General features: G+C 39.6%; 1 protein-coding gene across 1 annotated transcript; it reads left to right on the forward strand.

The window, feature by feature from the left end:
* PPIL6 (peptidylprolyl isomerase like 6) lies at positions 1 to 27,774 on the forward strand. The gene is made up of 8 exons (XM_036248512.1): positions 1 to 114; positions 3,012 to 3,107; positions 5,917 to 6,105; positions 9,732 to 9,794; positions 9,911 to 10,058; positions 16,238 to 16,294; positions 24,605 to 24,740; positions 27,571 to 27,774. Exons 1-8 carry the CDS (start codon positions 1 to 3, stop codon positions 27,680 to 27,682), a joined length of 915 nt encoding a protein of 304 aa, XP_036104405.1. The 3' UTR covers positions 27,683 to 27,774.

The raw sequence follows: 27,774 nt of genomic DNA on the forward strand, positions 1-27,774 counted from the left end.
ATGGCGAACCTGTGCCGCTTGCCGGCGCCGCCCCAGTCGGAGCAGCGGTTGCAGGTGAAGGTGGTGGGGCTCTTCAAAAGCTCCAGCTTTCAGATTGCGAAGAGCACAGCTGAGGTAACGGCGAAGAAACCACCAGTGCGGAAGGCGCTTCCCGCTTCCTCGCCTCGCGCCTCTAGGTGGCGAGGGTGGGAGGAGGCCGACGTTCCGGGAGGGGAATGTCCCGGGAATGTCCCGGTGAGCGGGTCCAGTCTGGTTGGGTCTGAGCGTGTCGGGAAAAGTGTGGGTTCGGGGCGAGCATTCCACTTGGAGAAGGGCCACCTTCAAAGGGCCTTCCGAGCGAAGGAGCCTTCAGAACCTTGCTGGGAATAAAGGTAATTCCTCCTCTCTACATAATGTTATTCCACATTCATTTTTAATTGAAATTAAAGATTTAAAATATCCTTGAAAAATGTTTAGAGTTACCATATAATTCGCTGATTTTTTTTTCAAACACCCCCTCCCACTGATTTTTGGAAACTATTCTCTCAAGAGGTTTAAAATCCTTTATTTTATGTATTTTTTTTAAAATACTCATCCGAGGATATTTTTCCGTTTATCTTCAGAGTGGAAGGGAGGGAAAAAGGGAGAAAGGAGAGAGAGACGGAGGGAGACAGAGACATGGACTAGTTGCCTCCCGCTGGACCTTGACCAGGACCGGGGTCGCTGAGCCGCAACCGAGGTCGGTGCCCTTGACCAGAATGCAACCGGAGACTCATTGGTCCGCAGGCCAGGCCGCCGCTCTGACCGCTGAGCCAAACCCGCCAGGGTAGGAAAAACACTTGAATTGGAAGAATGTCAGGTCGGTAATGTTGCAGCACACCTAACATCCCAATGTAGGGGAAATGTAAAAATGTTGAAATGTAAGCATTCAGCACATCTTTGGGGTTTGCTCCAGAAATGCTGCGCTAAGATTATGCCCAGCTTCTCTCCTTCCCACTAGACTCTAGGACAATACTTTATTCATGTTTGTATCTCCCAAAGTACCCAGCCGGATTCTTGACCAAAATGTTCCCAAATAGAAGAAATCTTAAATTCCTATCTTGCCTATTCCAAGTCCACAGAGGTAAAGAAAAGATTGTGACTATATCAAATCAGGAAAGAGTAACTAATTTGTGAAATAGGTAAAGTTTACACCAAAATGAAGAGAGTAAGTGATCAGCAGAAGTCTGTGGAAACCATATATGGATCATCAAAACAAGTAGAAATTAAGGGTTTGAGTTAGCTGGGCTGATGGGACAGCATAGTTTTATGGCCTAAGTTGTATTTCATGTGTTTGAGGGATTTTTTTCCCTTTGTTTTTCTTAGCTCCTTTTCTGAAGGCACATGTTTTCTGTGCCTGCGCCACGCTGTAGATAAGGTATTGGCAATGTTTTTGTATAAAATCCAGATATTAAATTACTAGGCCTTCTGGGTTCTCCAGCGGCCATTACTCAGCTCTTGTGGTGCAAAAGCAGCCATAGACAGTATGTAAATGAATAGCAGTTTTCCAATAAAACTGTATTATGCACACTGAAATTTGACTTGCATATAATTTCACATGACATGAAATGTTAATCTTATTTTGATTTTTTGATTTGGCCTGATGGCCACAGTTCGCCATTCTCTGTTGTAGAGCACACTAAGTCAGGAAAACAATGTCTTTATTATATTCGTAATGATAATTTTCTTTTTGTAAGCTTTTGCCTACCATAGCTCTATTTGAATATGAAAACATCAATGTAAATTTAGTTAGTTCTGCCTTAATAAAGGATCCATGAAAATGTGCCCAACGTGATCATTTATGAGTAATCCCAGATGCCTAATTAACTGACAAAGATTCAGATATGTAAAGAGTAAGTATTACATATATACTAATTTGGATGTAGTCCATTCTAGAATTAACGCTTAATTATTAAAATATGGTTAACATGCTTAATTTGAAAACTACTGGGCTTATTAGTTATTCCAGGTGGTCCCTCAGTTTGAAACAGTCATCCTGCACAATTGCCTCAGACTGAGCACAGACACTGGAATTGAGAAAAAAGCACATATCATCTGTTGGTTGGAGACAGTATATCTAAGAAGAAAATGACGAGATTGTTGTTGCCCTCTTCTGCTATCCCTTGTCCCAAGGCAAGATGTCCTCACATCCTGGCTCTTTCCCACATGAAATATCTACCCTTGATGAAACGTGTCAGGTCAATGTCCTCTTTAGACCACAGTGGGAGAAGCCAGCTGTCACTTTTCCCTGTTGGCCCATCCACTCAGACCCACTCAGAAAAATGAGGCCTAATTGTTATTGCCTCAACTACCTTTTCTTGCTTTAGGAAGAGGGAAATGACATATTAGGAACCAAAACGTTTTATTTTTGACAGGCATTATTAACCAGTAAGAATTGTCTCTGATTCATATAGATAATATATATTAAATCAAAACACGCTCAATATCTAAACCTAAACATATTTACTATTTTACTTCTGTTTCCCGAGAGGTATAATAACCACAACAGTATCCTTTTGGTCATTCTCCATGTATGAATTAAAGCGGTAACATTTATTTATTTTAGTTAAAAGTATCCATGGATCCACTGAAGTAAGAGTTTAATTTAAGGAAAAACTGATCCTAAAAGAACAGGCAGATCACAAAACTATTGGCACAAACTCACTTACTTGTTCCTTTGTTTATTCAGTTGCTGTGTGTGAATGATCCACTAGGTGACAGATGTTGAGGCCAATGGAAATATAGGAAAACTGAGACATAGTCTTTGCCTTCAGAGAGACAAATAAGACAGAGCCCCAGCCTTGTTTGGGAAGTGACCTAATGGAAGTGAACACAGGGGTCCTGGGTGGCTGGCAGGGAGCATCTAAGCTAGACTGTGCAGCCTAGGCATGCATTGTATAAAATTTCTTGGAGACCCCATAAAAATGGGGGGAAATGATTACTACTTTAAAAAAGAATTCACTCTAAACTAATTGTTCTATTTTGAAACCTAGAGTCTGAAGAGTAATTTTCCATCCAAATTTGAAGATCCTATAATAGTTCCTCTTCAAGAATTTGCATGGGATCAATATCTACAGGAGAAAAAAAGGGTAAAGTAGTAATTTTAGTGCAACTAAATTTTATTTCTCTAAATTCACTTTTCCTAAATTATTTCAATCATTTTACCAGGCCGATTTTAAGAAAAAGTAAAATATTTGCAGGATTTTATTTTGGAAGTCATGTGATAAAGGTAAGTTTTAAACTCTCAATGTTGCTATTTACCCCTGCTGATGGTTGCCCCTCTTCCTGCACATCACTTACTCACATTTCCTATGACATCTTGGCACTCTAAATCTAGAAAGTTTGGTTTTGGATCACAGATATAGTGAGGGGCTTGCTTATATTGGGCTGTTGCCTAGGAGAGCTCTGATGATAGACACCACGTTCCCACAGGTAGCCTTGTTCCGATGGAAGCTTCCTTCTCTGCATCTCCCCCTAACAGTACCCTTGGAGAATCCCAGACCTCAGGGCTAGCAGTGCTTGTCCATGGAGGGCAGATAGGTTTTCTCTTGAGTGCCAACCGTGGTAAGTTGGCAGTGCTGCCTGGAACATGTGATATGGAGGATTCTAAGGTGGCATCCTGGCTCATGTTGAGGGGAGGCTGGAATGGTATACATCTCTCTGGCCCAGTATTGTAGAGAGTCCCAGTCCTGGTTTCCCCGCCCACCCCTTCTCAGCAGTGGCTGACGAAATCCCCGTTTCCCTTGACCAGAGCAGTTTGAATTCTGTGCTTAGTTGCACAAGGAGGTCCTATGATCCTGTGATTATCATGTAAATAGTGTTGCTTTACCTGAGACCTCTTCACTCTTCAGTCACACAAATGATGCAAGACTGCATCAAGAATACCACTTGTTAAGTCTCATGCCATTTTCATAGCCATAATATATTTTCATTGGAATTCAAATAGAACTAGCAAACGTGCTTATTATACACCAGACACTATTCTAATAGCTTCTACATATATTATTAACGCTAATCCTTACAACTAGGGTGACCAATGGTCCTGGTTTACCTGGGACTGAGTAGTGTCCTGGGATACAGAAATTTTAATGCTAAAGCTGGGTTAGTCCTATGCAAACCAAAACAGTCACCCTAACATAAAACAATGTTTTTCTTAATTTTCATCATCAAACTTACTGTTCTGTGTCCACCGCCTGGAAAGCTATGATCTTATGCTTTAGTTTGCACCTGCTCCTCTGATATTTTCCCACTGTACTCTTAAAAGAGTAATTTCCTTTCTTTTTCAGCCTGGGTTACTGACCTTGAGATGTTGTGTTCTCTTCCTTCTGCTTTTCTCATGGGGCCTGAATGAGGCTTTCTAGATAATCATTGCTGTTTCTTTTTCACCTATTCTTTATTCCTTATCCTTCCTTGCTTTTTTCCCTCTCTCACCCTCATGTCCTGGATACTTGTCACTTTAACATTGTCTTCCTTTTCAGGCTAGTACTCTGTCCTTCAGTGTAAGTGCTATGTTATGTGTTAGATGTAGAGCTTCTTAGCACATTTGAGGTTAGGTCCAGAGTTTGTTGCACACCTGAGGGATGGCTTCAGGGCTTTTGAAATGCCTTTTTCTCCTCCAAAAAAGATATTATCATACATCATAGTGCCCCAGAAACCCTTGGGTCCAGCCTCTGTCCTGAGGCAGGCGAGGAGGTGGTCTACACAGAAAATACACAGAGACATTTACATCTTCAGCCTCTGAATAAAGTGTACTTTCTGCATTCTCCTACCAAGCGAACTAAAATACTCACAGTTAATCTTTTACTCCTCTTTTCAAAGTTTGTGTCTTGTGAAATGTGTTAACACTGGTAAATATAAATAGTCCAGAGACTATTGACCCATAGGCTCTATCAGTGATTTACAGTTCATTATGAACAAGTGTATTCTCTTGAAGCAGGTTTTGATAAGGGGCATGGGAAGTAGCAACTGAAAATGAAATCTCCAGAGAAGAGCTGCATATGGACCAAGTTGGCAAACTGAAGGCAGGCTGTTCCCCAAACCAGCACTTCTCTAAGTGTGGTCTCCAGACCAGCAGCATCAGCATCTCCTGGGATGTTGTTAGAAATGCAAATGCTCAGACCCCACCCCAGAATCAGAAATCTGTACTTCTGATTGCCCACTAAAATTAGAGAACAGCTGATGAAAATTAGCCATGAATTTGCCATGTGGCACAACACTGGGAGCAATAAACCAGAACTCCTGGGAGGGGACATTACTCACTGGCTACCCACTGGGATTTAGGAGGTTGGCTGGCAGTGTTGTATGGATAAAAAATAAATACACTTCATTTTGAAGGTCTTAGGGCTTGAAAGTGTTGATGTTGATGCAAGTGAGTCCTCTTCCTCACTGCTCCTGGGGTGCCCAGAAGTCGCTGTTGGCCCTCAGGAGGCATTTCCTCACCCTCATCCCCACTCCGTCAATAAAGCATTCTTTCCATCCTTGGCACTGAAAACCATGTCTCACTGAGGATCCCTGACCTTCCCATGTATGCACACCCCACGTATGTATACTCCATGTACACACACAGTATAAGTGCTTCAGAAATGATGCCAGAGATTGCCTTTTGTCTTCAAGTTAATATAACAAGTTTGCTACACAGATTTTTATTACCACATTACCATCTATTTTCTATGTACCATTTTTAAGATTACTTTTAGGTCATTCTTTTCATCAAGTGATGTCAGAGTCTTGAAAAATGTTCTTAAATTCATTTTGAGATCAAAATAATGTATTTTAAAAAAGATTTAGTCTTAAGAGTTGAACCCAAGCTCTCGCTTGTGGGTTTAGCACAATTTTTTGTTTTGTTTTTCTTTCTTTGTTACATTTTTTTTTTTTTTTTTTTGTCCTTTTCCTTTACAGACACTTAAGAGTGAAGTTTGGGCATATTCTTCCTATGTCATGTGTTTTATTAATGATCAACTCCTGGGTGATGCACTTGATCTTCAGAAATGGGCCCATAAGGTGTGGGATATAGTTGACTTTAAGCCCCCTGCACTTTATGAAGCACTTACTGTGGATTATTCTACTAAATTCTTAAGAGACACCAAGGCAAGTTGCATTAATTTTTAAAGAAAAATAATGGAATCTTTGATGATTTATGTTGTTCAGTATTAATTACTGATATCCTAACAAAGGAAATATAAAAGAGTAAGGGACCAGGTTTGCAAAGGATGATGATATGACAGGGTTTGGCTTGGTGTTATGTTAAACAAGCATATCTCATAGCAGGCAGGGGCATCCCAGTTCAAACATTTCTACTCCCCTTAGAGGTTTATATGCATTATCATTTATTTTTAATCTTTTTTTATTTTAATTTTATTTTTTCCATCACCATTTATCCCCTCTAAGCCCTCTTCCCCTCCCCCACCCCATAATCACCACACTGTTGTCCATGAGTTCTCTCTTTTTTTGCACAATCCCTCCCAAAACCCTTCCCCTCATACATACACCAGAGCTGTCTGCCTGCTTTCTACCTATATCAGTCTGTCTCCATTTTGCTTGGTAGTTCAGTTTGTTCATTAAATTCCACATATGAGTGAAATCATATGGCACTTGTCTTTCTCTGACTGGCTTATTTTACTTAGCATAATGCTCTCCAGGTTCATCCATGCTGTTGCAAAAGGTAAATTTTTTATTTTTTAAAAAGTATAAAGACCCCATCAGAGAAGGTCAGACTTATCACTCATTCAACGACCTTCAGTGTGGAATTTTTTTTTTTTTTTTTTTTGGTATGTGCCCCTAGTGGGAACCGAACCCAGGCCTCTCTGGTCCGCAGGTCAACGCTCCAACCGCTGAGCCAAACCGTCCAGGGCCAGTGTGGAATATTTTGATTAATACTTTCTAATACCTAAAAGACAGCTACTGCACTAAGAGAATGTAAAGTTTGAGAAGAAAGGTGACATTTTAAAGCATGACTTAATTGATGAGAGCAGGACATGCTGTGGCATTGAGGTTTCTGGTAGCAGAGAATAGTCATTAAGTTTAAGGTCCAGAAAGAGACAGACATTAGGGTGGGATGGCAATAGAGATAAAAGTACTTTGTAATTTTGCTCACAGGCTTTGTAGCAACAACTACCACACCCTGAAAATCACTTCATGGTCATGGTGGCCTGGGCCCACAGAAAGATCCAGGGCTTTTCTGAGCTGTGCAAAGGCAAAGACAAAGACCAGTATCTTGTATCCCCATTTAACTACTGCCTGGAACAATCTGAAACATAGTAGATGTTCAGTGGGTGTTTGGTTGAATAAACAATGCACTTAGAAAATGCTAGAAACTCTGGGGTGCAAGGAGGCATTTAATGTTCATAGCAGTTCATTCCCAATGGGACGAGTTTAGAAGTATGTGTTGTACTCTGGGAATAATGGTACAGCAAGGAGAGCAGAATTAGTGGGGAAAAGACGCTGGGAAAATGAGAGTATCAGTCAGGATTCTTGATGCCATCAATACTAAGGTACTCTGATTAAGGAAAAAGTTATGTATTGAAAGGATATTGATAACCTCACAATTGGCAGGTAAGCTGGAGAAAAGCAGGTGGGAACCAAGGAAGGCCTGGCAATAGGAGAACATGGCCAGAGTCACCACCCAGGAATATGCAACCAGTATCTGCCATGGGTGCCCTCTGGCCTGGATTCAAATTGCCACCTTCACTGAGAACAACTTCTCAGCTGTTCTTGTGTTTGTGTCACACCCTGGAGAGCCAAGGGCCAGGCAGGAGCACCTAACTAGTGGAGCCCAGCTCATATCCCTATACCCAACTCAAACAGGATAGGAAGAGGGAGAATCTGGACCTTTTAGGTTCTGTAGAGGCCCTTTGGGGAATTCCCCAAGTAGGAAAAGTGTTCAGCTGTTAAGTAGGAAAATAAAAAACAGATCCACCAAAGAAATGACCATCTTTTCTGAACCAAAAAGGCACTTTTCATAATGAGTATGGCATAACCCTCTTTGCTTTTTTTGAAAAACTTTTAGCGCTGTGCAGAAACGTGCTGGAGTGAGGAAAGCCAGGTTGTAGGGCAGGCATTTGGAAAGCCGTTGTAGTAGCATAGGCTGAAAATAATGACAGATTGAATTAACTAGTGGTAGTGAGGGGAGGGGACATAGAGTCCAGAGAAAATTCTTAGTGTTTGTTTTTTTTTTTTCCCCAAATGGTAGATTTCTCTTGCTGAGTAAAACCCAGGGACTTGTTTACTTCTGAGTTGGATTGATAGGCTATATAATTATGTTTGTGTGTCTGGTTGCTAAGTGACATTATCTTGTTTTGCCTTCATTTGCTCTGTTTTCATTAGAATTTTCAGAATTATCTACTCGTGACAACCCATAAAGATAAGATATTGTTCCACAGGGAGTCACAATTTTTAGTAGATCCTCTTTCCTCTTAAGCCTGTGAAGTTGACTATACTATGCCTCTTATTCTAAAGTTATTATATTCTTTTATAATTAAGAAATTGTACTACAGAAGCTGAGAGGCACAGATTATAATTAGCATGGATGCCAGAATACATAATACTTCAATCTTTTAATTATAAAAAGGTTAGAGTAGCATAAAATTAATGATAGTGATATATTTAAAGGTGATTTCATTTATGTTTCCTAGATTCTTAAGACCTAGGGCAGGGCAAATTATGTACCTTGTTAAATCAGGTGGCATTTTTATGTATGAGAATGCTACGATTCGAAACGTATTCCATTAGATGTGCTCTGCTTCCTAAATTAATGCTACTGTGATGGAGACTGGTGTTTTCATTTTGGATGCCTCTTTGTAGGGCTAAACAGTATCTCACAAATGTTAGTTGTTTCTACAGGAAAGGATGTCAATTGAAAATACGAGCGGGGGTCCTCTGGGAACATGAGGACATGATTGCACAGCATGGAAAGCACAGCATCTTGGGTCAGGGGGAGGGAAGAGATAAACCAAAGAATTTATAAAACCAATGGACATACACAACAACAACTGGGGGGGGGGGGGGGGCGGGGATCAGGAGGAGGGTGTCAATGGGGGAAAAAAGGAGAAAAATCTGTAACAAAAATAATAAAAAAATAGAAAATAAACACTTATCTGAACTTAAAATTTAACAAAGAGAAAGAAAGAAAGAAAGAAAGAAAGAAAGAAAGAAAGAAAGAAAGAAAGAAAGAGAAAGAAAGAACAGTGTCTCTCTTCCCAACCCTAGGAATCACACCTCTTGTGGATTTAGGGCCTTATTTTCCCACCCAGAAAGGCTGGCCTGGCTTTGAGCAGCTAATCTGAGCTGTCACTGAAAATCCAGATCACATCGTAACTAAATCCATGGTGCTCACATTGGCTCTTCTCAAAATTATTCAGGAAAGAAAAGAATTCCCAGTCTCCTCCTTTTCCCAAAGGGACTGACTGGTTCCTTTCCATACCTGGTTTGAGACGTAGTGGATATCTAGGCCATGTTCTCAGTCTTGGTGAGGTTAATGTTACTCAAAGCCTTGTTACTGAAGGGTTTTAAAAAGTGTGTTATTTGGGTTGTAAAGACTTGGTATAATAAAATGAAACAAAATTCCTTAAGTGATTATTTTAATTTTATTGTTGCATTCTCCACTGTTAATGCTGTTGACATCTTATAAATGAAAACATTGTTTGATTTTTGGTCATTTCTAAAATTTTCTTCTAAGATATTGACCTGCATTATCTTTATCTCCTGAATTTTACTAGCATAAGTTTGTGTTCTTGGATGTTTCTATTGATTTGCATCCAATTGGAAGATTGATTTTTGAGGTAAGAGGGTTTTTTGTTTGTTTTGTTTTGTTTTAGTAGGTTGAGGGGAGTGGGAATCTGTAACTTTCAAAATGTTAAATATTTAATCTTTGAAACTTTCAATCTTTATTTTGTAGCTATACAATGATGCATGTCCCAAAACATGTAAAAATTTTCAGGTCTTGTGCACAGGAAAAGCAGGGTTTTCTGAAAGTGGCATCAGGCTACATTATGCTGGTTCGATATTTCATCGAATAGTACAGAATGCTTGGATACAAGGAGGAGGTGAGTTTAAAATTTTAAATACAACTTAATTGCAAAATCAAGTCAGAATGTTCAAAATATTATTTACCTTTGTAAAATATATATAGAATTAGTTATATAATATTAGATGTTCTGTATATTTAAAGGATGTTTCATATGGTCAAATGATGAGATAAGATATTCATACTCTTTAAAAATTCCCTAATTATTAAAAAAAACAAACCTACAGTATGTTAGCAGGAATATTCTAAAATGCCCAGGTTGTGGGCCAAATCCTCAGTGGGGGGCATGCAGGAGGCAGCCAGTTGATGTTCTCTCTCATTAAATTCTCTCTCTCTCTCCCTCTACCTCCCTCTCTCTCTAAACAATCAATAAAGAAAAAATTATTTAGCCTCACCTGAGGATATATTTTTTTTTTGCATTTATCTTTAGATAGAGCAGGAGGGAGAAAGGGAGGAAGAGAGAGAAACATCAATGTGAGAGAGACACATCAAGTGGCTGCCACCTACATGACCCCAACCGGGACCAGGGACAAACTGCAACCGAGATATGTGCCCTTAGTGGAAACCAAACCCAGGTCTTTCTGGTCTGCGGTAACACACTAACTGCTGAGCCAAACTGGCCAGGGCAAGAAAAAATATTAAAAAAAAAAAAAGAAAGTAGGATAACATTTTTAGTCAAAATGTAGTTTTATTTTTTTAATCCTCACCTGAGGACATTTTTTTTTGTTTTTTTTTTTGTTTTGTTTTGTTCAGTTAGAGTGAGAGGGAGAGAGAGAAACATCGACATGAAAGGGACACATCGAGTAGCTGCCACCCGCACGACTAGCCAGGGCCGGGGACAAACTGCAACCGAGGTACATGCCCTTAGCGGGAACCGAACCCGGGTCTCTCTGGACCGCAGGCTGACGCTCTAACCGCTGAGCCAAACCAGCCAGAGCTCAAAATGTAGTTTTAAATGCTCACCTAAATAAGAGTGCCTAGAAAATACAGTGCTTTTAAGAAACATACTAAAAGTGGGAATTTTAAAGTAGAATAAATAGAAAACAAGTTATTTCTTTTTTTTTTTTCCCATCCTTACCCGAGGACATTTTCTATTTTTTGTTCAGGTAGAGTGGGAGGGAGAAAGAGGAAGAGAGAGAGAGAGGGAGAGAGAGAGAAACATTAACATGAAAGGGACACATCAAGTGGCTGCCACCCGCATGACCAACCAGGGCCGGGGACAAACTACAACCGAGGTATGCGCCCCTAGCGGGAACCGAACCTGGGTCTTTCTGGACCGCAGGCTGAGGCTCTAACCGCTGAGCCAAACTGGCGAGGGCAACAAGTTATTTCTCACCAAAGACATTACATTGTTACAACTGAAAAGTAAGATCTAGAGCATTTTGGTTCCCTTTTTGCATTCTTTTCAGGTCAGTCCTTTGGCTTTACACAGGCTAGGTACTTGGTTAACAGCACAAAATTATTTTGCTAGGCTTTTTGGGAAATATCACATAGAGAGCAATGAACCAGCAATTTAAAAATAATTGCCTTAGCAAAAAGCACAAATGAAAACAAAAAATCTCATAGACACAGGCGACAGTATGGTGATTACCAGAGAGAAAGGGGTTGACAGGAAGTAGAAGAGGGTATAGGGAGGATAAATGGTGATGGAAGGGCACTTGACTTGGGGTGGTAAACACACAATACAATATACAGATGATGTGTTGTAGAATTGTACACCTGAAATCTCTGTAATTTTTTTTTTTTTATCCTCACCTGAGGATATTTTTGCATTTATCTTCAGATAGAGCGGGACGGGGAGCAGGAGGAAGAGAGAGAAAAACAACAATATGAGAGAGGCATATCGAGTGGTTGCCACCCACACAACCCCAATCGGGGCCAGGGACAAACAGCAACTGAGGTACATGCTCTTAGTAGGAACCAAACCGGGTACCCTTGGTCCGCCGGCCGACGCTCTGACTGCTGAGCTAGCCCGGCCAGGGCGAAAGTTATATAATTTTATTAACTAATGTCACCCCAATAAATTCAATAAAAACATCCCAGAAAGGTTGAAGGTAAAGAATAAAACAATATAACATGTAGACACTAATAAAAAAAAAGTAATTGGTTTAGTGTGGAAGGAGATTTTCTTGAACTTGATGAAATATGCAGAGGTTTAAATTAATAATGGTTACTTTTCTACAATTTGGAACATTCTGAAGCTGATGAGAAAAATATAGATTTAACCTGAGCATGTTGCATGTAAGTCAGTTAGTTTCCCTTCAGGTTCTCCAAAATGAGATCAGATCACCAGTACTGTTATCTAATCTCATTATTTTTCCATGTGTCTTCCTAAGTCATTATACATAAACATAAAATGTTTAGGGTCTGCCTAATTTTTCATCATATTGCTATACAAATATATTTAATTTCCCATTAGTGAACATTTAGATTGTTTCCAATTTTTTGTTAGTATAAAACAATCCTCAAGAGGCTCAATATCAAGTGCTGGGCTTCGAGGTGCTATGTTCTTCCTCTTCTTTTTTTTAATCCTCACCCGAGGACAGATAGAAGAGGAGGGAGAGAGGGAGGAAGAGAGAGAGAGAGAAACATATACATGAGAGAGACACATCAACTGGTTGCCACCCACACAACTCCTACCTGGGCGGCGACAAACTGCAACCCAGGTACATGCCCCTAGTGGGAACTGAACCCGGGACTCTCTGGTCTGCGGCCCAACGCTCCAGCCGCTGAGCCAAACCGGCCAGGGCGCTTCCTCTTTTATTGTTATTGATTTTTTAGAGAGAGAGGAAGGGAGAAAGAGATAGAAACATCCATGTGAGAGAGTAACATCCATCAGCTGCCTCCCGCATGCCCCCTACTGGGGATCGACCAAGCAACCCAGGCATGTGCCCTGACCAGAATCAAACCGGGATCTCTCAGTCCATGGGATGACACTCAGTCCACCGAGCCACACCGGCTGGGCGCTGCGTTAGTCTTTGTCTTGGTTCTGGATTTTGTTTAGACCTCCTTTCCCTCTACCCTCACTACCCACCCCTCCCCAAGTAAGAATGGGGAAAAGTAGGTTATGTTATTTGTTTATATATTTGAGGTAAAATTTCCAAATAGAAAACAGATCACTGGTCATGTTTTCAAAACAGTGAAGCAGGCCTGGCCGGTGTGGCTCAGTGGATTGAGCATCATTCCATGGACTGAGAGGTCCCAGTTTGATTCCCCATCAGGGCACATGCCCGGGTTGCAGGCTCAATCTTCAGTACTGGGTGTGCAGGAGGCAGTCAATCAATGTATCTCTCTCACATCAATGTTTCTCTCTCTCCCGTTCTCTGTCTAAAAAAATGAAAACATATTATTAAAAAAAATAGCAAAGGAATAGTGTTAAGACAGTTTGACGAAAAATTCTGATTACCAAATTCAAATCCAAGCTGATATGTGCAGATTGTACCATATTGGATAAATCACTTAGACTCTCTAAGTCGGTTTCTATAAAATGGGGACAATTATAATATTACAGGATGTGGTGAGGATTCAGTGATGTAGTATATTGAAAGTGCCAAGCTCTATAAACGTTCTCCTTTCAATGTCAGAATCCCTCAGGGCTGTGTGTAGAATTTTGTAGTACAGGAGCTAAATGTGGTTTTGTGTTAATCCTTAAGATGCTTCCAGGCATTACTGCTTGCCCTTTGGGACTAATAGCCTAACTGTAGGCAGAACACTTAGTGCAGTGCCTGGCCAAGTGTCATGCTCATTCATGAATGGCTGTTATGATGCAGCATCATGTGCTTATAGAATGCATCTTCTCATTATCATCATCTTCACTATCATTATGATCAGTATGGTGATGATAATGATAAAATATATTCAGCTATATCTCAGGATACCCTTCTAAAGCAGCAGTTCTCAACCTGTGGGGCGTGACCCCTTTAGGAGGCGAACGACCCTTTCACAGGCGTCGCCTAAGACATAGCAATAGCAAAATTACAGTTATGAAGTAGCAACGAAAATAATTTTATGGTTGGGGGTCACCACAACATGAGGAACTGTATTAAAGGGTCGCAGCATTAGGAAGGTTGAGAACCACTGGCCTACATGATTTCATTTAATCCTCAGAAGTACTTGGGAGGCACCATTATTCAAGTTTATACAGATGATGACACAGGCTTGGAAAAGATAACTAACATCAAGATTAAAATCAAAATCACTTTAAAGTTTACTTTTAACCACTATTCTGCATTGCTTAATTTGTTTTCAGACATACAAAAATAATACCAGATATACAAGGCTGAATTCAAGGGGGTTAGTTATGGTCACAAAACATATTAAATACTTTTAGGTGTCAATATAAAAAATTCACCTGAGAGACCTCAAGCGAAGAGCAAGAGTAATGGTGGGTGTTGGGCAGATAGGGCAGAGGAGTGTCACTGGTGTTTCTAAGTGTTAGTAGGAGAGGGGAACCATCTGGACAGATTTGTTTGAGCAGAGCAAACTTTCAGATCTGAAGGAATAGGTGCTGGGGGACCCTCATTCCTGGATTTAGCCTTCAGCCATTGCAGCATGTTCCTGGGAGCGGCTGAGGGCTCCGAGTATATCATGGGGAAAGTATCAGGTAGAGAAGAGTTGGAGACTTGAGGTTTATCAATTAACTTCGGAACCACCTTTGTGAATAGTATAATTTAAATACTACATGCCCTGTCCTGCAAAAATTCTCTCCATGTGTTTGTTTTTGCATCAGATATCTTTTTTTTTTGTGGTACATGCCCCTAGCGGGAACCAAACCCGAGACTCTGGTCCACAGGCCAATGCTCAACCTCTGAGCCAAGCCGGTCAGGGCACATCAGATATCTTTAAAATTACACAGACACTATAGATAAATAATTTATACTGAATTAAAATGGTACAGTCCTTCATCAGATAGATATTTATTGCACACTGTATTCAAGGTGGGTAGACTAGAAGTTGAAGTAAAGAGGTATTGGGGAGGCTGGAGGCACAGAAGACAGACCTCGAGACCTCTAGTTTTCACTAGAATTACCTTTGCTTCCCTTTTAGCTGTGGATAGATTAAAAATAATTTGTACATGGAAGAATTTTATAGTAGGAGCATTGTCTAAGCCAAAATATGTATATAATGCAAAATAGGTCATATAAATACCTTTTTATTTATTTATTTATTTATTTATTTATTTATTTATTTATTTAATCCTCACCCGAGGATATTTTTCCATTTTTTTTTGTACAGATAGAGTGGGAGGGAGAGAGAGGAAGGGAGAGAGAGTGAGAAACATCGACGTGAGGGGACACATCGAGTGGCTGCCACCCACACGACCAACCAGGGCCGGGGACAAACTGCAACCGAAGTACGTGCCTTTAGCGGGAACCGAACCCGGGTCTTTCCTCAGGCCGACGCTCTAACCGCTGAGCCAAACTGGCCAGGGCTAAATACCTTTTTAAAAAACTTATTATAGCCCGGCCGGTGTGGCTCAGTGCTTGAGCATCAACCCATGCACCAAGAGGTCGTTGGTTCAATTCTCGATCAGGGCACATGCCCAAGTTGTGGGCCTAATCCCCAGTGCGGGGCATGCAGGAGGCAGCCTGTTGATGTTCTCTCTCATTGATGTTTCTATCTCTCTCTCCCTCTCCTTTCTTCTCTTTCTAAAATCAATAAAGAAAAAATAAATAAAAATTCATTATATTACAAAAGAACTTCATTTCCAAAATACTGGATAAATGAGTTATCACTATAGGGTTCCAAGGAATGAAAATTTGAACCTGAATTTTTTTTTAAAACATCTAATTTTATTCTTGCTCTAAAAAGATCTTATTGTTTCTATTTCATCCTCTCAGTTTAATCATTCCACTTTTCTGAAAAGCAAGATGGACTATGGGATGACTTGTGAAGTAAGCAGAATTTATATGAGCAAATTTTTAAAAATCATTATCACAATTATAATTAAATTTTCATCATTTCAAAGTTTTGCATTATAATATAACCTACCTCCAAGAATTATTAGAAAAAAAATAGGGTCTTGAATGTAAAAGTGCTCATAAAATGTAAGTAAAACATTATAGCAATATTTTCACAGTATAGAACTTAATGTAGTTGGTATAAGGAAAATCATAATTTAAAGCATTTTTTCCCTACCAATATTATACTTTCCTTTTTAGTCTCGGAATTCTAAACTTATTTATTGTTACTTTGCAGATATAGTAGCTGGAAAAGGAGATGGTGGAGAGTCAATTTATGGCCCAACCTTTGAAGGTATGTATCTTTAAATTGTATCTGTCATATATTAGTTGATTATTCAAATTCAAATTTAACAAGATAGGGCAGTTTACAACTTCAAGTAAGATAGTTTTGGGGCAATATATTAAAAGTAGAAATATTACCATGGATACAGATAGCAGTGTGGTGATGGCCCTGGGAAGGGGGGGATATGGGAATGGGGTCTGGGTGGATGAGGAACAAAGGGAGGGAAAATAGGGGACATCTTTAATACTGTCAACAATAAAAAAATAGATATATGAAATAAAAGTAGGCATATTAATATTGAGAGTTTAAAATGACACCTCAGTCTAGTCCAGAACAGTTTTATATACACATTTTTTCCCAAATATATTATTTCTTTAGGATAAACTCCTAAAATTAAGATTGTAGGGTCAAAGGGAATTGATATTTTTAAAGTCTGTAATTTGCCATTCTCAGAATTGGCACCTTGATTATCCTCCTGTTTAGGCTGTCTGGGATCCTCGGAAGATGGTAGTGGTGGTGGCATAGTTTTTTAATTTTTAAAAATCTCAACAATAAAACATAAAAGAATTAGATAGAAAAACTGAAAACCTGCAAATAACATTTACAACAAAACTGACAAGCTATAAATTATATAAATTCCAAAGTACAAGCAGGTGAGGACAGACTGCCAACAGCCATGGTCTGCCAACAGCCATGAAATCTATGAGGGAGAAAGCAGGGCATCTGAGGAAGCTGAGAACAGAACCCCAAAATAGCCAATAGCTGGTGCGTCCATGGGGTTCATTGTAAGGTTCCAAGGGGCTGGAGCAGTCTAACCGCTGAGAACTCTCAAAACTGATCTGAAATGGCTCTCTTCTAGGACAGACTCACATTGAGTCGGTATTGCTGGGAATGGAATCAAAATTATGCAGGATATAGGGACACCAGTGAGTAAAAGAGAATGGGAACAGAGCGGCCATACTGTGAACACCACATGAAACCAGCACAAAAGGGAGTTTTGTGAAGTTAGAAAAGCTACTTTCTTTGTAAAGCCACACCTGCTTCAAATGTTTAGAACTAATTTTATATAAAAACAAGCAGTAAAAAGTTTCATGGTTGGTAGTAGAAGAAAAAAGGGAGAAAGGAACAGAGTAACATCACTACAGATAATGAAAGCACACTAGAAAGACATACTCACAAACAAGATAAAAACTGTGACCATTTCAAAACCAGCTAAAAGTCAGGAAAGAACTCAAATCAGAATTTTAAAAACTCAGCATAAGGTTGTTAAACTGAGGAAAAAATTAACAATAAAATAAAATATCAGAAATAAACTAGAAGAAACACAAGACCAAATAAACAAAACAGACATGTCTTTTTAAAAATGTATCTTTATTGTTGAAAGTATTACAGATATCCCTCCTTTTTTCTTCCATTGACACCCTCTTCCCCACTCCCGCCTCCCACTTCACCCCACTGTTGTCTGGTTATACATATATGTACATAAGTTCTTTGGTTTATTTCTCCCTGACCCTTATCCACCCCCACTTCCCTCTGAGGTTTGTCAGTCTGTTCCCTACTTCTGTGTCTCTGGATCTCTTTTGTTTATCAGTTTAATTTGTTTATTAGATTCAACAAATAAGTGAGATCGTATAAAAGGTAGAAGAAGGAAGTTTTGTTTTGTTTTGTTTTGTTTTGTTTTGTTTTTTAATCCTCACTTGATGTTTTTCATTGATTCTGGAGAGAGAGGATGGGAGAAAGCTGGGGGGAAGAGGCAGGAGAACATCTGTGTGAGAGAGAAACATCAGTTAGTTGCCTCCCATTCACACCCTCACTGGGGATCAAACCCACAACCCTTTGGTGCAAGGGAGTATACTCTCTAACTGAGCTACACTGGCCAGAGCAAAAGGAAGAAATTTTTAAAAACCAAAGAGCCCAGACAGTGTAGCTCAGTGGTTGAGCGTTGACCCATGCACCAGGAGGTCGTCTGCTCAATTTCTGGTCAGAATACATGCCCGGGTTGTGGGCCAAATCCCCAGTGGGGGGCATGTAGGAGGCGGCTGGTTAACGTTCTCTCTCACTGATGTTTCTATCTCTCCTCTCTCTCCCTTCCTCTCTCTAAAATCAATAAAGGAAAAAAAATAAAAAACAAAAACAAAGAAGAAATGAAGAAAGATAAAAAGGATTATTAGAGATAGAGAAGATCTAATATATGGCTACTTGTGCCTAAGAAATTTAAACCAATACAAGGGAATGGAACAAATACAGAGAACTATAACTGAAGAAAACTCTCCTAAAATAAAAAGGATTTGAAACTATATTTTGTTTTGGGTAGTGGTTACACAATTATACACAATTGTCAAAATACATCAAACTGAACATCTAAGATATATGCATTTTATTGTATGTTTACTTGAAGTAAAAATACATGGTATGAAAACTTGAAACTACTTATCTTTCAAGCACACTGCTACTTGACAAAACTGAACCAGAGCAACTAACACCAAGACATATTTTAGTAGCATGATTGAATGGACATTAAAGAAAAAGAAAAAAATTCTTTAGGCAGCTAGGCAAAAGGAGCAAGTGATTTACAAGGGAAAGAAAAGTTAGATTATCTTTCATATTCTTTGACATCATATTCTTATGCCAGAAGAAAATGGAGTAATATATTTATGATGCTCAAGGAAAGGAAATGTGAGCTATGGATTTGCTATCCAGCCAAACTGAATTTGAATTATAAAGGGCACACAGAGTTAACAACATGTAAAACTTTAGGGAATAGTGTCGCTATGAGCCCTTCCAGAGTAATAGACTGTAGATGAATTTCACAGAACCAAAGTACAAGAGAGACCTTGGCATAAGGACTATTAGTGAGCATTAAGTGTATAGTGACTTGTAAAACTAAAATTTAAAAAGGGTGAGAGTAAGCCCAGCTGGTGTGGCTCAGTGGTTGAGCATCGATTCCTGGTCAGGGCACATGCCCATGTTGTGGGCCCAATCCCCAATGAGAGGCACGCAGGAGGCGGCCAGTTGATGTCCTCTGTCATTGATGTTTCTATCTCTCTCTCCCTCTCCCTTCCTCTCTCTCTAAAAATTAATAAAGAAAAAAAAAAGGGTGAGAGTATGGTATGTAATAACTATATGCTTAGTTTATTTAAAAAATGAAAAACAGCCCTGGCCGGTTTGGCTCAGCGGTTAGAGTGTCGGCCTGCGGTCCTGAGAGACCCGGGTTCGGTTCCCGCTAAGGGCGCGTACCTCGGTTGCGGTTTGTCCCCGGCCCTGGTCGGTTGTGCGGGTGGCAGCCACTCGATGTGTCCCTTTCACATCGATGTTTCTCTCTCTCTCTCTGTTCCTCTCTCTCCCCCAACTCTACCTGAACAAAAAATGGAAAAATGTCCTCCGGTGAGGATAAAAAAAAAAAAAAAAAAATGAAAAACAATGGGGAGAATACAAGCAAAATATTTTAAACTATTTTCAGTCATACTGGTGACGATATTGTTATTCTGAGATTATTGTGTATATAACCTGGGGAAAAATAAGTAATTAAGGAATTTTCTAATTTCATCATTTCCTGTGCCCTTGAGAATTAGGATTTCACTGTGGAAGGAGGTACAGATGAAATATGATAGAGGCTAATAAGTAAAATATTCCATAGTCCTGAATTTGAATTGGAAATTTCACTTTAAACTCAAGAAGTATCTCATCTATATATATAGCAATGTCCATTACATTGGTCTACAAACAACAACCAATCCAGTAGTGATACACACTCCTAGCATTTAGATTGTTGTTTTGAAATGTCATTTCTTGCTTAAAGAAACCAGGGCTTCTGGGAGAAATGGCAGATTCCAGTTCTGGGACAGGAAATTACAAAATGAGCCTGGAACCTCTTGTTCAGTCATGCTATCATCAGATAACAGGAGCGCTATGAAAGATTTACCAGGGTCATGTCAAAGGCCTCAGGAGCCTATTTGAAGAGATTTTCACTGGCCAAAGATGGAGTAATTTGAATAGTAGTTGCAGTGATTGAAACCCAACACATATTTTAAATCCAGGAGTTCATAATAATATTATTTTATAAATAATGCCTAATTGCTTAGAATTTGGTCCTTCTGTCCAATAGGAGATTGATCTCTCAGTTCATCTCCTCTGTCCCTCTGGCATGATAGGTAATGAATTCATTACTTTAAATTCTTATTCCTCACCTGAGGATACGTTTCTCTTTATCATCAGATAGAGTGGGAGGGAGGCAGAGAGAGAGAGACAGAGAGACAGAGAGACAGAGACATTGATGTGATAGAACCACACTGAATGGCTGCCTCCCGCACGATCCGACCAGGGCTGGGGGCAAACTGAAACCGAAGTACATACCCTTGACCTGAATCGAACCCACAACTCATTGGTCTACGGGCCAACACCCTAACCACTGAGCCAAATTGGCCAGGGCATGAATTTATTTTGAAAACTGATAAATATAGGGAAAGAATCAAGCATTTATCTTGCCTTTTCTATGTGAACTGGACTAAATTGTAGACAAGGGTAATCATTTAATTATAAAAGTATTCCAATTATTAATGAAAAGGAAATAATAGAATTAGAATAGTACCATTTTGCTGCCCCAGAGAAATAATGGAGCTAGGTATTTGTTGCATCAGTATCTGCTACCTTCACAAAAACATAGTAGACAACAGGACATTATGAGCCTTCTGCTGAGAGAACACATCACCAAACGGATAGAACAGGAGTCTGATTAAGCTTATGGACCCAGCTACCAACTTGCAAGAAATACAACCAGTTCTGCCATAATGTGTTCTTAAAGATCTCTGCACTATGTAAAATCATGTAATAAAAACCACAGGACTTACAGCAAAACTGAGGTTAAAAAAACAACAACAAATTTTCTCAGTGATATATTAAAAAATAATACAGTAACCTAATAAAAATAGTAACAGTTTTACAAATATGCTATGGTTAAGAGACACATATATACTATAATAAATATGGCACTCTGCCTTGTAAGCTCCCTAACGTGTGTGGGGGCAGCTTGTGCGCGATTCTGAAGTGGTGGAAGGCGTGTTCTCTGAAATTGGAGGCAAGTGGTAACCCCAGATTGGGTGGATGTGGCTCACAGTGGAGGGGCCTGAAGCAGCCGGTGGACGTTTGCAGTGTGTGTATTCCTCTGTAGTCCAGCTCAGTTTAGCTGGGAGCAGCTTTCTACATTCACCCAGAGATGTTTCTCCCAGAGGAAACTGCATCTGAGTGGGGCGAAATTTATTATGCTCAAGTCCTTCCCTTATTTATCAATCAAGGTGAAACGTGCATTTTCAACATGAGTATTATAACCAAACTGAAAGGAAAGAGAACAGAGAAATAAGTATATTGAACTGCACCATGTGTGTGAAATGAGCAAGCTCCAGACTGGGAGGAGTTCTCAAGGTTAAGTAGTTCAGGTTCAGGCCCTGGATGGGTAGCTTAGTTGGTTAGTGTCGTCCCAGTATGCCAAGGCTTCGGGTTCGAGCCCCGATCAAGAAACATACTAGAATCCATCAGTGAATGCATAAATAAGTGGAACAACAAATTGATGTTTCTCTTTCTTTTCCTTCCCTCTAAAATCAATCAATAAATAGAAATTTTAAAAAATACTTCAGGTTCATTAACAAAGTGTAAAGAACAGAAAGAGATAGAGGCAGAACCTGCAGATTAAAAGAGATTTTAAAGGCATAACAAGTCTTTTAAAATGGAAATGACTAGACTATACTACCTGGGGATACACATTTAGATGGTAAAACTACTGGGAAACATTAAGTACTTGATTATGTAAAAGTCAGGGGAATGGTGCCTCTGGGGGTGTGGAGAGGGACTTAACAAGGGATTTTAGGGGAGGCTGGCAGAATTCTTTCTCTTGGCCTGAGTGGTGGTTAAAGGGTGTTTGCCCTATAATAATTACTAACTATACATTAGTTTTCTGTGGCTTTTTGTGTCTGTATTTTAATATAATGAAAAGGTTTTAAAAAATAATATTGAACCAGTGGCTTCAGTGAAAGGGAAAAGTAAAAGCTAGTTTCCTTCTAAATTTATGTGGCGGGAGCTTTATCAAATGATACCATGCAAGTGACACCATTCATTTATTTACTCATAAATCAGCAAACTCTTAGTTCAGGACCTACATGGTGCTAGGGCCTTTGGAAACAAAGATGATATGACCAAGTTTCTACCCTCAAGGTTTTTGTGTTTTTGTGAAGACAGATGTTTAAACAGATAAACTATAGGTGCTGTGCTAATTGCTATTCCAGAGGAAGAACTAAGTGCTGTGGGACAAAAAGAACAACTGTCTGGGAGTTGGGGGCAGTGGCCCAGAGCAGCTTGTGAGTTTAGTCTTAAAATAAGACAGTACAGATGGGGAAGGATGTTCCTGGAAGCTTTCCTGGCATCCTTAATCCCTGGTGAGAATCCACCCTACTTCTCCACCCCAGGCATAGTCTCAGACAGCTTGGGCCTTCTGTCCAGAAGGGGACTAATTTCTTAGCTCATTTCCTCACCTGTCCCTCTGGACACCTTGTGCCTCTGTTGACTATTTTTCATTCCCATCCTTAGATCGTTGTGGGATTTGGTCTCCAGATGGAGGCCTGGCTGTTCCTTGGTGCCAAGGGAGACCCGGTGTATTTAGGGAAGTCTCTAAAACTGCATGTCTAGCAGTGCCAAATTAGAAATCCAGTAACCAATCAAGTGAAAGAGAGAAATGCTCCAGATGGAAAAATGAGTGGCTATGGAAGAGAGTCCATGACTAGTGCTCAGAACAGCCACAGCATGCGTTTCCCTCCTTTTACCTCCTGTGGATCATTAATACATCAGACGGCCAGCCCTTCCTCCAAATTTCTCTCATGGGATCCTATTTCTGTGAGATACAGAATTAAACCCAGGGCTCGTTAAAAACAACTACAACCAGAAAACCCACTTTTATTAAGCTTAACACAGTGAATTTAAAAGAAAGAATAAATCATATATAATTTAATTAGATGATTATTTTATAAATTGGTTAATCTTTTTTATTAACTTGAGGATGTCTGTTTTATATTTTAAATCCTCACCCGAGGATATTTTTTCATTTATCTTCAGATAGAGTTGGGAGGGAGGGAGAGAAAGAGAGAGAGAGAGAGACATCGAGACATTGATGTGAAAGAGACACATCGACTGGTTACTTTCCTCACAATCCCGACCAGGCCTGGGACCGAACCAAAACTGAGGTATGTGCTCTTGACTGGAATCGAACCCACGACTCTCTGGTCCTTGGGCTGACACTCTAACTACTGAGCCAAACTGTCCAGGGCAAAAAAAGGCATACATTTTTAAATACTAAATTATCCTTGTTATATTAAATAGACAAGTTTCTTATTAGCTTGTGCCGTAATAGACACATCACTTAAAATCTGTGTATCCTTGCCAGGTGGCTCAGTTGGTTAGAGCAGAGTCTCAATATGCTCAGGTTGCAGGTTTGATCTCCAGTCAGGGCACATATAGGAATCAACCAGTGAATGAAATAAGTGGAACAACAAATCAGTGTTTCTCTCTATCTCTCTTTAAAATCAATTAAAAAATCTGTCTTATTCCTATATCTACCTGCCTTCAAATGAAACTGGACATTAATAAAAACCACAGAGCCTGATGACTTTATATAAATGGAATCATACAGTAGATTTTCTTAGTACACTTGTTTTTAGCTATGATAAACTAAATGTAAATGCTCAAATAGTTCTGATAAGACTTTAATTTATTTAAAACAATTTTTTCTTTATTGATTTTTTAGAGAGAGGAAGGGAGAGGGAGAGAGAGATAGAAACATCAATGAGAGAGAACATCATTTGGCCACCTCCTGCATGCCCCCCATTTAGCCCACAACCTGGGCATGTGCCCTGACTGAGAATTGAACCGGCGACCTCTTGGTGCATGGGTTGATGCTCATCCACTTAGCCATACCGGCTGGGCATAAGACTTTATTTTTCCATTGATTTTTTAAAATAGAGTGGGAGGGAGGAAGGGAGAGAGAGAGGGAGAGACATCAATGTGAGAGACACATCAATTGGTTGCCTCCTGAACGACCTCAACCAGGTCTGAGGATGGAACCTATAACCTGGAATTGAACCTTCAACTCTGGTCTATCTTTAACAGCTTGGTTGAGTAATATGAAAGTAATATGAAACAAACAGTATATTTGCAACTTGGAATGTATTGATTAGTATGATTGAGAACCCTTGTTACCAAAGGTTCTGCTTGTGTTTTACATGTTACAGTCCATTGAGATAATAGATATATTTCAATAATGTTTATTGTCTTTTCTAGATGAAAGCTTTTTAATTCCTCATAATAAAAGGGGAGTTCTTGGAATGGTCAACAAAGGCCGTCACAGCAACGGGTCACAGTTCTACATCACACTACAATCAACTCCTTATCTAGATAAAAAATATGTGGCTTTTGGGTATGTGTATTATAAGTCTGTGTATATTATATTTATATATTTTTAAATGTGGTTCAAAAAATTTGAATTAAGTATTGTATGAAGTCTGGGTAACAGATAGAATTTAAAAACAAAATCAATACAAATACAAACAAACATATTTAGAAATAAATATTTTGTCAGAAACTTGCTATCAATAAAAACCATAGAAACCACCCAGCCGGTGTGGCTCAGTGGATTGAGCATCATCCCATGAACTGAGAGGTCCTGGTTCGATTCCCAGCCAGGGTACATGCCTGAGTTGTGGGTTTGATCCCCAGTGAGGGGCATGCAGGAGGCAGCCTATCAATGTATCTCTCTCACATCAATGTTTCTATCTCTTTTTCCCTTCCCCTCTTTCTAAAAACTCAATAAAAACATATTTTCAAACAAATAAACATAAAAACCATTTGGGAGGCACAACCATTATAATGTTGTGTTTATCCATCCATCCATCTATCCATTCATCTATCCATCCATCCATCCATTTATGTTCAGCCTCAAGGATATTATCAATTCTTAATTACTATGAATAATACAGTAGTGCTTAATAATGTAGATATATTTAGATGCAGAAGTGAGGTGAAACCATTTAAGTAATTGCCCATGAACACTGAAGAGAGTAACCTTTTTTTTTACTGAACAACTTAAAATATGGAAATATCTCAGGTAATTATTATTAGAATATTATTAGAAGTTTATAGGCCTGTGGACCTAAAATGGATGATGAATATACTTTTCATCACACCAATGTTTCATGTCTCTACTTGATTATTGAAGTGAATATACGTTGAAGCTTACTTTGTCCTCCCTGAAATGATGTGAAGTGTTAGAATTTTTCCGAATAAGTGTTAGATTATTGCAGCCACTCCATAGGGATAATTATTAACTCTTTATCCCAAGGAGAGATTTCATGCCCATGTCATTTTTAGCCACAAATGTTACATGTGTTCATTGAGCACTTGAAATGTGGCTAATGCAACTGAGGAACTAAATTTTATTTAATTTTAATTAAATTTAAATAGCTACACGTGCCCATGCTGGGCAGTGAAGGTCTAGATGCAGGGGTGGGGAACCTTTTTTCTGCCAATGGTTGTTTGGATATTTATAACATCATTCACGGGCCATACAAACTTACCAACTTAAAAACTAGCCTGCTATATTTGGTCAGGCATATTTGGTGGGGTGTGTCATGTTAGCTGGTATTGATTTCGCAGGCCTTATAAGGCCCACGGGCCAGACGTTCCCTACCCTTGGTAGAGGAACTTCTAGGATTTTGGAACTTGTTGACTGGTTGATGTCATTCACCAAGATGGAGAATACAAGGAGAAGGATATAGGAGAGATCATGAATTCAGTTATGATTGGGATTAAGATACAGTAGGCAGGTGGCATCTCCTGAATACCAGGAGTAGGTATTCAAGCTGGGCCAGGGCTGAAGATGTAAATTTGGAAGCTGTCGATAGACAGCTGCAGCCAGACCAGAATACCATCACTTCCAGAACAACCTCTGGGTCTTTGCTTATTTGTTCATTCTGCCTCCCTTCAGTCTGCCAAAATTCTATTCAAGACTTAGGTCAGAAACCTCCCTGATTACCAAAATGAAACTGGTTGTTGGTCCTCTTTGGCACACTGTGAACAACATGGAGTAGGGACTGGGTCTCACTCATCTTGTGCGCTAACGCCTATCATAGTGGAGAGGTGCACAGTAGGTGCTCCTTCAGTATTTGTGAAACCAGTTTGGAAAATAGGCTTCACATCCTCTTTGGACAGAGATGAATCTGTCTCTTTTTCCCTACTCTTCAACCTCAGCCTGTACCCTTGTGTCCTGCTCTGTCATGGTTTCTGATTGGGATGGCAAACATCGAGCCCAGAGGCAAAGATGACTAGAGCATGATCAGTGTCAGCACTGACCATGACCCTATAAAGGTTCATGAAATGGAAATTGCACCTTCCCTTCAGCCACTCCTCAACCCAAGCATTGGTAGAGGGCACTGGTTCTATATTTAGGGCTGTCTCTCTTTTGAGAAAACCATCATATTAGCTCCATTCAGTTCTAGATCTTGGCCCATGAATGTTTACAGAGACCCAAGTTAGCATGGCTTTAAGCTGTCTTTTATTCATGTATTCATTGGATGTTGATTAGGTGCCTACTGTGTGCCAGGTATTGTGCTAGGCATTGAGCACTAAGTAAGCAAAGGCGTGATCTCTGCCCTCATGAGATAATCAGAAATGAATCAAAGAAGCATACAAATAAATGTCAAATAATTCCTGTAAAGTGTCCTGGGAAACTGCCACAAGGAAATGATGACTGAGCTGAGATCTGAAGGAAGGCCAGGAAGTGACCATGCAGAGGGGTTGGGGGTGGGGGCAAGAAAGAGCAAAGGAGACAGCAGTGGTAGGAAGGGTGCTACTGAGGTATTAACAGACAGTCTGGCTGGAGCGTTGAGGGAAAGTGGAGCATGATGCAAGAGAGCCTTGGAGAGGTGTGGGGACGCTAGCCATGGAAGGGATTTTTGGTTTTATCATAAGGATAATGGGAAATGATTGAAGTGCTTTAAGCAGGAGGTGAGATCAGATTTGCCTTTTTAAAACTTCACCCTGATGGTAGTGAGAACAACAGATTGGAAAGGTCCCAGATAGATGTGGGGCAACCTGGACACATTTAGAGCTATTTAAGATATTTATGACTGATACTAATTTAATTTATAAGAAATATCCTTAGGTAAGCTAGATAGGACTCAATTTAGGAATGTAAGCTAAATGTGAAAATGTATGGCTGACTGAAATTTCCACTTTCTCCCCTATACTAGGCAACTGATTGAAGGAACAGAAGTTCTTCAACAACTAGAATTGGTTCCAACAGAGAATGAAAGACCAATACAACAGTGTACAATTATTGACAGTGGAAATTTTTATGCTTGATTTTCATAACAGTATTTCCCAAGTTTATTATGTATCTGGATCAGCTGTTTCTAGATTTAATTAAACCATGCTTGATAAAAGTTCATTTGAAA

Source organism: Molossus molossus, unplaced genomic scaffold (assembly GCF_014108415.1).
Source record: "Molossus molossus isolate mMolMol1 unplaced genomic scaffold, mMolMol1.p scaffold_m16_p_8, whole genome shotgun sequence".
Taxonomy (NCBI): domain Eukaryota; kingdom Metazoa; phylum Chordata; class Mammalia; order Chiroptera; family Molossidae; genus Molossus; species Molossus molossus.

What these genes read in the sequence shown, in the direction of transcription:
- PPIL6 (XM_036248512.1), top strand. Translation starts at nt 1, where the DNA reads ATGGCGAACCTGTGCCGCTTGCCGGCGCCGCCCCAGTCGGAGCAGCGG. An exon ending in ATCTACAGGAGAAAAAAAGG is followed by an intron (nt 3,108 to 5,916) that starts GTAAAGTAGTAA and finishes TTTCCTTTACAG; the next exon opens with ACACTTAAGAGTGAAGTTTG. An exon ending in AATTCTTAAGAGACACCAAG is followed by an intron (nt 6,106 to 9,731) that starts GCAAGTTGCATT and finishes GAATTTTACTAG; the next exon opens with CATAAGTTTGTGTTCTTGGA.